General features: G+C 38.8%; 1 protein-coding gene across 1 annotated transcript in view; it reads left to right on the top strand.

The window, feature by feature from the left end:
- The window catches only part of LOC111869990 (ATPase H(+)-transporting accessory protein 2), a 39,101-nt gene extending 25,483 nt beyond the window's left edge, over positions 1-13,618 (top strand). The window contains exons 6-8 of the mRNA XM_023861898.2: positions 6,038-6,106; positions 7,363-7,480; positions 11,186-13,618. Of these exons, the coding sequence (XP_023717666.1) occupies positions 6,038-6,106; positions 7,363-7,480; positions 11,186-11,265 (267 nt within the window). The 3' untranslated portion in view covers positions 11,266-13,618. The remainder of the gene's footprint in view (positions 1-6,037; positions 6,107-7,362; positions 7,481-11,185) is intronic.
- The last annotated feature ends 280 nt before the right edge of the window (positions 13,619-13,898 follow it).

Genomic DNA, 13,898 nt, shown 5'->3' on the forward strand with positions numbered 1-13,898 from the left:
GCGACGTCGAGCACACCCAGGAGACAACAGAAGAATAAGGAACCCATTCCTAGGAGCATGAAGACATTACACGAGGCCCTTGGACAAGCTCTCGAGTCGGAGGGCATGAAGGGAACCATCTGGATTTCCAGTAGATTAAGAGAGGTGAGACACTGGACACTGTGGAGAGGTCGACCCCCTCTGAAACGGAAAAAATGGAATAGCACAGAGGAAGAGTCGGTAATGTAGAAGCACCGGTCTCCCCAACGAGAGTGAATGAGCGATGAATGAATGTGAAACAACGGATTGACGAACGCTGGACCATGGAATTGCTCGGGATGAACAATCCTAAGAAGGGAGCAGAGGATGTAACGGCTGGAGAATAGTCGCTGCAAGAGGAGTAGCCGAAACAACAGGAGAGACAGCAAGCACAGTAACAGGAAGAAAAAGGAACGGGGATGTACCGTTAGGCTGTTCAGGATGAACAACCTTTAGAAGGGAGCAGTGCAAAATGGATGGTACAACAGGAAGTAGGGGTCACCTGAACTCTGTGGTCTCACGAGTGACATCACATACCCCCACTCCTGCCATCATTACACCACGCTCAGTAAACACCCCTCCCCCACGTTGACGTAACAGGACTTCCCACTGTGACGTAATAGGGAACACCGCAGTTACTACGCAATAAACAACTCTCGGCAGCGTTCACCAGCAACGCCTGTAAACATGGCATTTACACGACAGTGAAGATATCACATAACTGTTTTCTGTGTTGTCAGTTCAAAAGCAACATAACAAGGAGAATGAGTAACCAGTCAGTTGGAGTCTAGCATTCGCTGGAGTGAATGGAAGCAGAAGACGTAATTGTGATACTGCATATGGCAGTAGTGGCGTAATTGTGAATTGTGTAATTGTGAGAGCGAGTGTTTAATAAATTCACTATATTCGATACGGCGTGAAGTTATTTGTCGCACGTTATACACCCAACACGTGACAATATCTTGGAACAGCCACTTTAGTTGTAAAGATTTTAGATTTTACGCTCAGTTGTATATTATTTATATTGTATGTATATATTTTAACTCTTAGAACATGTACTGTAATAGTGGCTTCTAACTGTATTGATGTAAAGGTGTGCCTCTGAAGATGGAAACATGTAAGGACATGAATAATTGAAATAAAAAAAAATCTTAACCATTCACACTGGACAGAAATATTTAACTTTTTCATAATATTATGTGTGATGGACCAGAATGAAACAAATCAAAATCATGTAGTCCTTTAAAAGTCACTACCTTCGGTGTTTTGTGAATTAGTTAGCACTCCTGTTGTCTCCTGGGATGTGATAACACGAAGTCTGGTACATCATTACAATCTATGTAACTGTTTACCAGACTGTAGACAGTGTCACATCCTAGAACACAATAATCTTTGAAATTTTCTACTTGAATACCTCAGATCTCACTTCTGCTTTGTGTTTAGGAGGCAAGTAGTTAAAATTTTGACAAGCAGGAGACTGCTTTAGAGGTTTATCTTCTTGTATCTCTCTTCATTCTTCCCAAGGCAAATGCTAAATAACACCTTCAAATAGCCACAGACACTCCATTTCATACTCACCTAAATGCATACATAATTTTGTCAGTTCTCATTTGATGTATATGGAGGCATTTGGTAAAGTGTTGTCAAACCAATCCACCAGCTGCCTTCAACAGTAAAGAACACATTGCAGACATTTGAGATGAATGCAGTCATGATCAGAATGGGATCCTATGCACTAATGGATATTCAGGAAACATACAGCTTTTGTAATTCTGAAAATGACATGTGATGAGTACAGAGAATGTTAGAACTACATTTTGAATCTGTGATAACTGAAGAAATATTGGAATTGCAGATATTTATTTTTGTAAGACAAGAGATACAAACATATTCAGATCCTTATACAGAATGTTGTGCAGTTATAAATACAGTCAACTCTCGATTATCCTGGGGCAGATTAACCGGTTTGCGGCTTAACCGGGGCTACTGAGGCTTTTTTGAGGCTTATATGTTGTTTAATATTCATTCACTTTTGTTTCACATGGTGAGTTGTAACACAATTTTCGCACTAGCATGAACCGAGCTCTGCATTCTTTTGTCCTGTTATGCTAACACAATGTTCTAGGGTAGGGGTGAAATAATGCAAGGATTTGTGGAAAGTTTCAAGGACAGATACATCGTCCCAGTTAGTTTCTTTGTATCGATCTTCAAGTGCGTTATCAAAATGTCAGGGTGTAAAAGGAAGCATGTTGTGTTAAGTATTCAGCAGAAAAAGGAAAATGCCATGAAAAAGTAAATGACAGTATTAAATTTTTTTAAGTGTTAAGTGTGAATATTCGTAAAAAGTGTTGGATGTTGTTGAAGACTGTGATTGAAATAACTAATTCATACTTCAGTGTAATGTAAAAAAAGTATTAAATAGGCCATGAGATGACATAAAAATGAGGTTGAATAAATTTAAATACAGGTAGGCCTATAGTATTATGAAGGTACAGTATTACAGTACTACTTTTAATAAAATTTGTCTTAACCGGGTTTTCGATTAATCGTGATTTCCATCCCCACCATTATCCTGGATAATCAAGTGTTGACTGTACACATATGGTAATGACCAAGACTTCATAGATTACATGTACATATGTGATCATGTAAAAATGGTATGAAACATTGAAGACAACTGCAGGTTACATGCTGTTAGATCATGGACTAAATAAAGACATTTTAGAAGAATTACAGTCAGAATTATACAGAATTATCAGACTCATTGGTGACATTGAGCAAGAAAATAGAAGACAGAATATGAAAACAGTATAAGCAAACTCTGTTGAGGTACAATTTGAGGAGCCTGTGGTTAAAGTCTTATTAGAGGGGAAAGCTTGTTAAATGGGAGATGTTAATTTAGACACTCGTAGTCTGTAATTTATTGTCTAAGGGTACATTATTATTATTCATATTTTTTCAGCAGTGTGAAGGAGTATAACACAATATTTTAACAGTACAACTTACTATTCACCATCACAGAAGCACAGGGGCTATTCGGAAAGTGACCTCTGGTGAGCTGTTAACAAAACAAGCAATGAAAAAATGTATTGTATATAAAAAATACACACATACTTAAGCTACTTCTCAACATAGTCACTGCCGGAATTGAGGCACTTGTCATAACAGGGAATAAGTTTTTGTATGCCTCTTGAAAACTGAAATTAACAGTTGTATGGATCCGTTGCCCTGACCACGCGACACCCTCTATCAGCTAAAGTTGGCACTCACTTCGCCAACAAGTGGTGATTGCTTGGTTGGTATAGTGCGCTTGCGGAGTACAGACCACGGAGTTGCAGTTGTTGTGTCAGAGAAGTCTGCCACCTGTGAGCCTAGCCACATTTTGACACCTTACATCAGCTCATTATTGTTGAAGTGCTATGGTCACAACCAGTTCTTCAGATAGGTAAACAGGTGGTAGTCACTCGGAGCAAGATCGGGGCTGTAAGAAGGGTGGTCAAACAACTCCCAGTTGAAATGCTTCAGCAGTGCTCGAGTGCAAGCACCTGTATTCCGAAGCGCATTGTTGTGTAGGAGCGCTACACTGGATATCAGCATTCCATGCCATTTGCTCTGGATGGCTGTATGCAGTTTTTTGTTGTTGTTTTTTGCAGTACACTTCTGATGATATTGTGGTCCTTTGTTGCGTGAATTCCACCACTCCTTTCCTGTCCGAGAAATCAGTTGCCATTAGCTTTCTGGTAGGCAGGCAACGTTTGTTTAAGCTTTTTCAGCTTGTTTAATGATTGTATGTGCATCCACTGCTTTAACTGCTCTTTGGTTTCAACATTCACAAATGAAGCCCAGGTTTCATCACTTGTTACAATGTGATTGAGAAATTCATCACCATCTTTTTTGGTATCATTCTAAAAAGTCTGCCGAAACTGAAGCCATTCTCTGCATTTTGAAATTCATTTCACTTTGTCCACCAAAAATTCCACATGACCAGACCTGGGCTTGAACCTGGGCTGCCGCAGTGGGAAGTCAGCAGCTAACCACCTGAGCTATGGCACATCGTGCGGCCTATTGCACGTTTACTTTCCAAGCTGTTATAGCTGGCAATTCATAAAGGCAGTGGTAGATTCTGAACGGTTCTTATGACGGTATGTAACACTCAGGATTCCTAGGTTTTTGGACTTTGTCCATTGTCCAGTATTGTAAAGAACACAGTGTTTTGGAAACTGAATCTGTTTCCATCCTCAGGTGAGGTGGTAGGAGACACCTACTCTGTTGGATGTCTTAGACCTAATGTCAATTACTGGACAGCCTATGACAGTATAACTACAGGTATATATACACAATGAGATCAGGGTTTGTCAACTAGAGATAATAGGAAAATGTACAATAAAAGTTATGATAATGGATGTACAGACCAGAAACTAAGACAGAAAAAGAAGTCAGAATTAAATGCAACAGACCAAATCCATAAACACCAATGGATAGAAAGAATTTGAAGATTTATGTGTCATAACAGTATATGCCCACTGCTAATGCCATCTGTGGAACCAAAATTTAACCACAGAACTAAAATGATGTAGATAGCCATGAAGAATCTACAGTGGAACCTCGCTTAATGAGCACCTCTCATAACGAGTAATTCGCATAACAAGTGAAACAAATTGTAAAAAAAAATGACTCGCTTAACGAGTGACTTTTCTCATAACTAGTGACGAGAGGGGAAGTCCCGGATTGTGCGCTTGCTACATCAGTCTGTGTTTAGCACTCGTTCCGCTAGCATCTTAGTGTCGCTTGTAATCACACATTTTTCGAAACTTGTGTTCAGACATATTATTTGTGATTTTTTTTTGTGCAAAGTTCAATAACCCTTGCAAAAATATCCCTGAAGAAAAAGCTGCAAAAAGACAGCCATAAGAGAATAAAAATAACCGTAGAAATGAAACGTAAAATCATTGAAAAGTGAGAACGAGGTGTGAGCGTGGCTGATCTAGCACACACATACAATCGGTCTACATCAACGATTTGCAGTATCCTCAAGGAGAAGGAGGTAACAGCAAAGCAACAATCTTCTGGCGCAATAAGAGAAATGCTGAAAGCATGGGAAACTTGCATTGTACATTGAGAAGCATCACCCTAATAAGGCAGTGGCTGTGCGCGCTACACATTTATTTAATGATAATGCTGTGTCGCATTTTCACCAAATTTTGAAGTGTCAGCGAAAGCAAATGTCTCTAGACAGCTTTCTAGTAAAAAAAGAATTAGATATGTATCATAAAAAAGTAATTATTTTTTTTCCTGCAAATCGAATTCGCATTCCAGGTTGGTTCATTCCTCATAGAAGAAAAGATGAAGATGATTCACGCTCCTTAACAATGTATATATAATTTTCTTTGAATAAACGTTATACATAAAATTTTTTGAGTATTTTTTCGGCATAGAACGCATTATCGTATTTTACATTAATTTATATGGGAAAAATTGTTTCGCATTACGAGTAAAATTCTGGAATGAGTTATGCTCATTAAGCAAGGTTCCACTGTATTAGGTCATACTGATATTCCCTATTAGTTGCTGAACTCATTGATGATAAGGGGGATGCGTATGGGAGAAATATCCGAACGGGTTTGGCTGATTTGATTTGTTAAACATACCATATGGGCTGATTCATTGTATTTCCTATAACCACTGTTACTTTGAATATCCTGGCTTCATCCCAGCCTGCCTTCTGATCTTTATAGGCATTTTGGGAAAATTTTTATTTTTCTAGAAAACCCTCTTTGGTATTATGCCTGTATTCACGGAGTTGAATGGTTGGCACTCTTCTTCACAAATGTAGCATCTGCCACATTCACAGAGAATGCCATAAGTTAAATATATTATAAATTAAATAAACAAATCTCTGTCTGCCAGAAAGAAAGAAGAGGTGATGTACATGAATGAAAGGAATAAAAGGAATAAAAGAATAAAAAAGGAAAGTTATCCAGCTGGTGGTATGAAAATAACTGATTTGTATATTGTACAGGTTCTTGTTGCCGTGATCAGCAGTGATGTTAGTCACACACGAAGGACTCGCAGCCTCATGGCAGAAACAGTGAGTACCAGTAAACTAGCCTTCCATTTGTTAGTGATGAGTATAGTCACTTTATGCTGTAGCAGTGAAAAAAAAAATTATCTTTTATTTGTCAGATTATAGTTGCATATCTTTAACCCTTTGGAATGGTTTCACATGTACCATACATTTTGCTGCCAGTTTATTTTGCTCAGCTCTATAGCTGAGGAGCAGAATACTCTGTTTCATTATCCTGTGATGAAATGAAGGAACTCGTGGTTTATATATCAGTGACTTTAGTTGTCATGCAACTGATGAATGAGACTCTATTTTAAATATCTCATACCATAGTCATTGTGGCTGGGCCTTTAATGTGAGCGTATGAAGTTCAGATTTACTGAAGTTTTAAACTAATTTTTGGACAATGATAATGTAGCATGTAGACACATTGCTAGGTAGCGACTGCCACCGCGCAACAGTGCCCCTTGCTGCACAACAGATTCTTAATAAGCAACAGTTGAACAGCAATAGAGGAATAGTGTTTTCTGTGTGGTCCATTCCAAGATGCTATAACTGGGATGCTTTGAAGCAACGAGCCAAGTAGTCAGTTGCGAGTGAGTCTGTGAGGTGAAGACTTAGTCAGTGCAGTTGAGAGCACCAAAGCTGAAGAATCTCCGTTGCTGACTAGTGAAAGCAGACTGAGAAGGTGTAGCATGTGGTGTAGTGATTTGTAAAGTATGAAGAATAGTGATGATGCTGTAATTAGTTGTAGTAACGAGTTGTGTGTACAAATGTTCAATAAATTGAGTCACCAATCCAAACCCTGTCTGTAGTCACACTCCTACAAATGGCAACTGCTGCCACAGGATGAAATGTATATGTCATTTTGGCTATGTTTATGCTGATGAATATAGTACAAAATCTTGTTCTTGTAGTATGTTGTTGTGATTTTATTTCCATATATAATGGCGTCCTCAGTCATTCAGGACTTGTAAAGCAGCTGAACTACATTAGTTTTAATTTCTCCAATATTTCCTCTTGAAATGTTACCCCCCCCCCCCCCCTCAATGAGCAGCAAGTAAATATTGTAATAAAATGTTTTGGTCAGATGATACAGCTGTCATCAGTAAAGCACTTGCCTCTTTTTTTTACAAAGTACATTTCAGTAGTTGTTCTTATCTTTTAATTTTTGGAACCTTGGCCATTTCTGATGCCCAAACTGTGTTTAATAAAACAGTCATATCTCATGAGATTAATGTAATTTGAGTGTGGAGTGACAGCTGCTGTGTTTCTTGCAGGAGAATCAGCAGTCAGACATGAATCTCGCCCCAGAGTACAGCGCAGAGTACCCAGTTATCTTCAACATCATGCTTTGGTTCAGCATTGCTTTTACATTTTCTCTTCTTGCAATTTCATGTGAGTATTAATTAACTCCCCTTGTTTTTTGAGCATAGTTCTGCACTGAAGAACTCCATTTGAGATGGATTGCATAGTTCTGAGTCCTTTTAAAGAGCTGATGTATGGTATTAGAGTTCTAATTATTTTATGGTAGGTATGTATCTTCTCCAGAGTATATAAAAACTCTTAAGTTTTGGTGGGTGCAGCTGTACTTAAGAATTTTTAACTATGCGTATAATTTTTATTCAAAATTGCTAACATATGTACCTAATTTTGTACCACCACACTTTGCCCCCCGCAGTAAGCTGTACTCAACATTAGGCTGCAAAGTGTTATGTAGATTTTTTTGTTTCATATATTCATATTATAGCGTGTATAGCTGTTGCTATGCAATGATTGTGAGAAGAAAGATGCATTGCTTAGTAACAGCCAGTAAACTTTTTGACACTACCCAGGCTATTGCTGGGCAACTGCTCAATAAACATGTTCTTGCAGAAAAGAACACACATACAACAGCGAGGCATTGTTGCACTGTAACAGTGTAAATGGTGTTTTCTATGTGGTTCATGCCAAAATGTTATAAGCAGAGTCAGTTCAGTTTCAGAGTTGATGATTGGCAGGCAGTTTTATGTGGGAGGCTGTGTAGTACATTTATGTTTGGAGTGTGTAATTCAACGAGACTGTCAATAGTTCCTGTGTTAAAATCTGTTGCTGGGGAATGGCTAGTGGGGGCTGTTATAGACTGAGGACACTAGTGTATGTAACAGTGAAATGTAAGGTGTGGAAATAGCAATAGTGTTATAATGACTTGTAGTTACGAGTAGTGTGTGTAAGCAGTCAATAAATCTGATTATCCAAAACCCCATCTATTTCGCTTAGTGGGGGGTGGAGTCCAACTGGGTCCACTCGGCAAAGCGGCCACTGATTGGCCTATTGTAGCCTGCCCCGGGTGATTATGATGATGGAGAATTTTGGTGGAATGAAGATTGGCAGGGGAAACCAAAGTACTCGGAGAAAACCCGCCCCAGCACCACTTTGTCCACCACAAATCCCATTTGACCAGACGCGGCATCGAACCCAGGCCACCACTGTGGGAAGCCAGCAACTAACAGCTTGAGCTATGGTGCTCCCAAAACCCATCCATAGTCACACATACAGGTAACAGTATGTGTTGTTTGTGGAGGAGAGGAGTATTTTATGATGCTGTTAGTATACAGACTGTATAGCATCTAGGGTAAGATTCTGATGATTTGGAAAAGATTTGGAAGTGGTCATGGTCTTAGTTAATGTACTGTTCCAGCTTTTGCCTGGAGGGACCGAGAAAAACCACAGTAAAAGTCCTTAGATTTAAATTGGGCACTTCCAAATTTGAAGGTAGAGTGTTACAGCCTGATTTCTTACACACCTCTCCAAAAGGGAATTTTATTATAAGCCCTGAAATAGTAGAAACATTGGAAAACTATAGAAGGGATGGTCCAATCAGTTCTAAGTGTCAGAATGGGCCAAAGTGGCCTTATCCTTGCCAAAGTAATAGAAGGATCAGCTGGTTTGCTAGAGGTGAAGACTCATGTTGATGGGATTATGTGTATTTGTTATCCAAGAACTTGCTGATGACCTGGCTGTATGAACACCTCAGATTCTAGGAAAGAGTCCCTGCTTTTCTTTGGCTAGTTTGACAGAGATTTTACGTGCAACATGTGCTGACTCTTCGGTGACATTGTCAGTGACCAGCACCTTCACGCTCTTCACAATTTCAGTTAGCATAATGTGAGAATTATGTGTGTTTCTGACCAGAGTGGATTTGGGTTAGATATTGTGTGTCTGAAGTAGCTGATACAAGGGTGTCATCATTGTAAAGTGACATATGTCATGATGTCATAATTTGATAATTACTGCATTTTGCTTTCAATATATTGCGACATATTAGTGACTAGACACGGGGTTTGAATTGGTAATGGGATTTATGGGGCGCTTATAACTACATGTAGTTATAATACTGTTAATAATCTGCACACTTTACAAATCACTATAGCGCACTCCAAGTCTCAGTCTGTTATAGTCCTCACTGGTTGTTGCTAGTTAGCTCACATCCTTACTGGCAGGCAACTATCTCCCAACTGACCAACTTGGCATGTTTGACCTCGCTAAATGACGTCAACACTGACTGTTTAGGAAATACTGCTCTCTACAATTTCTCCATTGTTGCATAACATGTTAAGTTGGCTGTTGCCTCCCACTGGCCTGGGTATTGTTTGTATGGGAGCGTGTTTTGGTTGCCATAGAAACGTGTTTACTTGCCATTGCCTAACAACAGATACCTTTTCTGGATCTGCTATTCTTGCTTTGAGCCATCATGTCACAATATGATTTGAATGAAAATCGACATAACAGAAATCTCAATTTATACCTGGATATGGTATAATTGCCAGTCACAGTGGCCACACATTCTAAGGAATGCACCGTCTTCAATCACTTGAATGCTTGGATCGTGGGTTTGAATCCCACTCAAAGGCATGGATGTCTGTGTGTGCATTTATCTTGTGTTTGTGTTGTCATGTGTGTAGGCAGCGCCCTTGCGATGGGCTGATAACTCATCCAGGGAGTCCTACCATTTGTGTAAAAAAGATTATGAGGCTGAAGAAGAGGCCAGGGCCTAACAAAGGGCTGTAGTGCTATTGATGAATGAATGAATATGATATAATTATTATTTGGGTCAAGAAATTTGTGGTTGGTACAGCATGCAGTTTGTATGAATGAAACAAGAAATACAGCGTGCTTCATTGGAAATCTTTAAAAAGTACCAATAGATGGAAAGATTATATTATCTTCCCATCAGCAACTTCTGAAAAACAACCCAAAAGAATGAAATCAAGAAAAAATGCTTCTCAGATAATAAGAAGGATCATACTGCATCACCTGGAGCCCTATACCTTTTTGCTTACTCATACGTGCATCATGTGTGAGAAATTGTTGAGTGTGAGAATATCAGTCTCAAGAATTTGACAGATTACATGTTGTGAGCCCTCCCATATACAAAAAGTGGTTCTTGGAATGCCGTCTGTCAATATGTGTGGATAGTTGTGCACTTCAGTAGTGTCTGAATAGTTGGATGAATTTTATTCATGTTCTTTATTAGATAGTTTATCCATCATACATCACTGCACAGTGAACATGAATATTCTAGGTCAAAAAATAGGAGCCTATTAGATGTGTTCAAAATCACAAAACAGTGGTATTTTTTAAAGAAATGCTAATGATTTTGATTAAATTTCAGTAACTTAACAGTGACCATCTCCATAAATGAAACTGCATAGTTGATACCTTGAGGAATATGTGCATTAGGAACTTAAATGAAAAACGTCTGTTCTGTTAAAACCAGCTTTACCAGTTGGGTGTAATTCATTTTTGGGTTTTATTCAGTAAATAACAGCAGTTTACTGAGCAACAGTTGATTTCATTTCATAGATAACATAGTCAGGGTCAGTCATATATGAAGAAGTATGTGCATTGTCTATGCACTGGTTTTTATATTTCTGGTTGTGTAAGATTGACTTTATGCAATTAGATTACAGGGATCTAAACTAAACTGATTGGCCATAGGATACTGTGCAGCAATGTGCTTTTTGTGGGGGCAGTAACAAAGCTTCAAGTTCTCTAACTATAAGGACTTACTCGTATGTAACAACTGAACATTTCAGGACTTGGGTTATTTTGTTGTTCCAGTGTTCATTGCTGACATGGATCCAGGACGTGACTCCATCATCTACCGCATGACAAGTACCCGTATGAAGAAGGACAACTAGATTTGAGTTCACATTCCTGTGTTGTGCGTTGTTTCCAGTGTTCAGTATGTTACATGACGTGTCTTGTTTTCATAAATTGTAAATGTGTCACAGAAATTGTTATCTGATAAGAAGAAAATGGACTGATTGTTTCATATTGATATCAAATACCTTCAAAAAGGAAGGTTTCTGTGGTTTTAAGTTGCTGATACAGATTGTAAGGTTCTCTGGTACGTGGAGTAGCTTCCCCTAGTTAGACCATTGTTCTAGCAAGTAGGCCATCTTTCTTTCTTAGTGTATTTTCATGGGGCTGTTCAGAAAGTGAGCTGTTAAGAAAGCAAGCAATGACAAAAAATTATTATATACACGAAATATGTACGTACTTAAGCGACTTCTCAACATAGTCACCACCAGAACTCAGGCACTTGTCATATCGGGGAATAAGGTATTATATGCCTCTTTCAGAGAAGTCTGCCACCTGTGAGCTCAGCCACGTTTTGTATTACAAAACAAAAGAAAAAGTATGAGGCCATTCAGAACAAAAGGCATGGAATGCTGACATCTGGTGTAGTGCTCCTCCATGGCAATGTGTGTCTGCATAGAGCTGCTCACATTCAAGCACTGCTGGAGCATTTCAAGTGAGAGTTGCTTGACTGCTCATGTTATAGCCCAGATCTCACTGACTACCACCTGTTTACCTACCTGAAGAACTGGTTGGGATCACAGTGCTTCATCAGTAAGGAGGAGTTGATGGAAGGTGTTAGAACGTATGTGGCTGAGCTCACAGGCAGCAGAATTTTTTGACCCAGGCATACAAAAACTTATTTCTCGATACAAGTGTCTCATTTCTGGCAATGACTACGTTGACAAGTAGCTTAAGTATGTACATATTTTTTGTGTATACTACTTTTTCTTGTTTCTTGCCTGTTTTATTTACAGCTCACCAGAGGTTACTTTCCGAATAGCCCTCATAAATAATGCGTAATGGTAGAGTGAGCATATGTTAACTGTTTGAGCTCTGTGCTGAGTTGTTTGTATGTATGCTTATACCAAGAATATGCCTGTCAGTGGCATGTTGAACTTCCAGATCGTGTCAAAGAAGGTTCAGATTTGACCCAAATGGCACCACACACATTCCAGTTCCCATTAGTAGGGAGCAGCAGATATTGCATTAGTGTGACAGATTAGGCAGTGTGAGCTGGATCCTGCCATAGTGGCATGTCACATGGACCTTTACCCAGGTCTGCACAGATTCAGGATGCTGGGTTGCCATCATGCCTGCAGGATTCCTGATGGCAATCTTGAATTTCTTCTCTTATATTAGTACTAATACATGACCTCTCAGAGATAACACACAAAATAATTTCTTTCTTCCTTCATATCTATCTCCTTCCCTCTTTCGCCATTTTTGCTTTTCAAGTCCCTTTACCCTTATTGCTTTCTGAATCATTTCACCCTTATTGCTATCTCAACACTTTTATTTGTCCATCCTATTGAAATCCTTGGATCCTACCAGCAGATGGGGTAGATAGATTGGGATTTTCCCTCTAGCCTAGTAATGATGTGTTGCATGTCTCTGAGCGTGACAGGAACTGGCTGTTATTCATATGTAGGTGTTTCATTATCCTTTTGTTAATAAAAAGAAGCAAATTTCTAGCCCAAAGTATCTTGTTCTTTCTTCTAGCTCCTAATTTTTTTGAGGTGGCTTCTAGATTATATCAAATTTGTGCAGGTCTGGCTTTACCTTTGGTGATGTAAAGGATTAAGCATTTTATGCTCACAAACCTCAGTCTTCACCTGATCCCTTTACCAGGGATCATTCTTGATTTATCTTATCGGAAATGATAAAATGTGACACACTTCCGAAATGGATCCAATTACACCTTATTGAGGGGAGGCCAGATAGGTTTGGTTAAGGCTGTGCTTGGAGACATTGATTCACACAAACAGACCTTCCAGGTCCATACATTGGGAAGACATGAGATGTAAACCGACATATGATAAATATTTGAGATCATTGTGAGGGAGAGAGAAACATTGATCCTTTATTAAAAAAAATATGAAATACATTCTAACATTGCAGCAAGGTCAGGAATTTTGTGTTATCCATGTTTTAGTCTTGTAGTTTTATATGTGTTGGGGGGGAGGGGGCAGGGTCTTGGTCATTTGAAAGCAACAAATATAAATTGTATAATCTTGTAGCTTGCATCCTGTGGTAAATTAACTTCATAATTGCAGTATTTGTTTGAATGTAGTTGTATATTGTTCAGTTGTAAATATTCATTGTTCATAGTATCAGTCTGTAGATATTCTGTACAATAATGTAAATATTTAGTTACTCAAATAAAACACTTGAACAGATTGTTTTCTTGTTCATGCAGTGAACAGTCCATTGCTGTTAAGCTGATTTTTTTAATAATGTTATAACAGCATAACGCACGCAGTCGCGAGAACAAGACGCAACAGAAACACAATATACACAATAGGGAAGAAGAGCTCCAACAGAGTAGGATGAACAGGACTGGCGTAATAAGATACGACGTAGCGATCGGGAACCCTGAACAGTTTTAATATTTTTACGATTGACATTTGTCAATATATATGATGGACATATATTTTAGTTATTTTAAAGTGAAGACAAGGCATACAATGTA

The sequence above is a fragment of the Cryptotermes secundus genome, unplaced genomic scaffold, assembly GCF_002891405.2.
Source record: "Cryptotermes secundus unplaced genomic scaffold, Csec_1.0 scaffold2458, whole genome shotgun sequence".
In the NCBI taxonomy this organism is placed as follows: Eukaryota; Metazoa; Arthropoda; class Insecta; order Blattodea; family Kalotermitidae; genus Cryptotermes; species Cryptotermes secundus.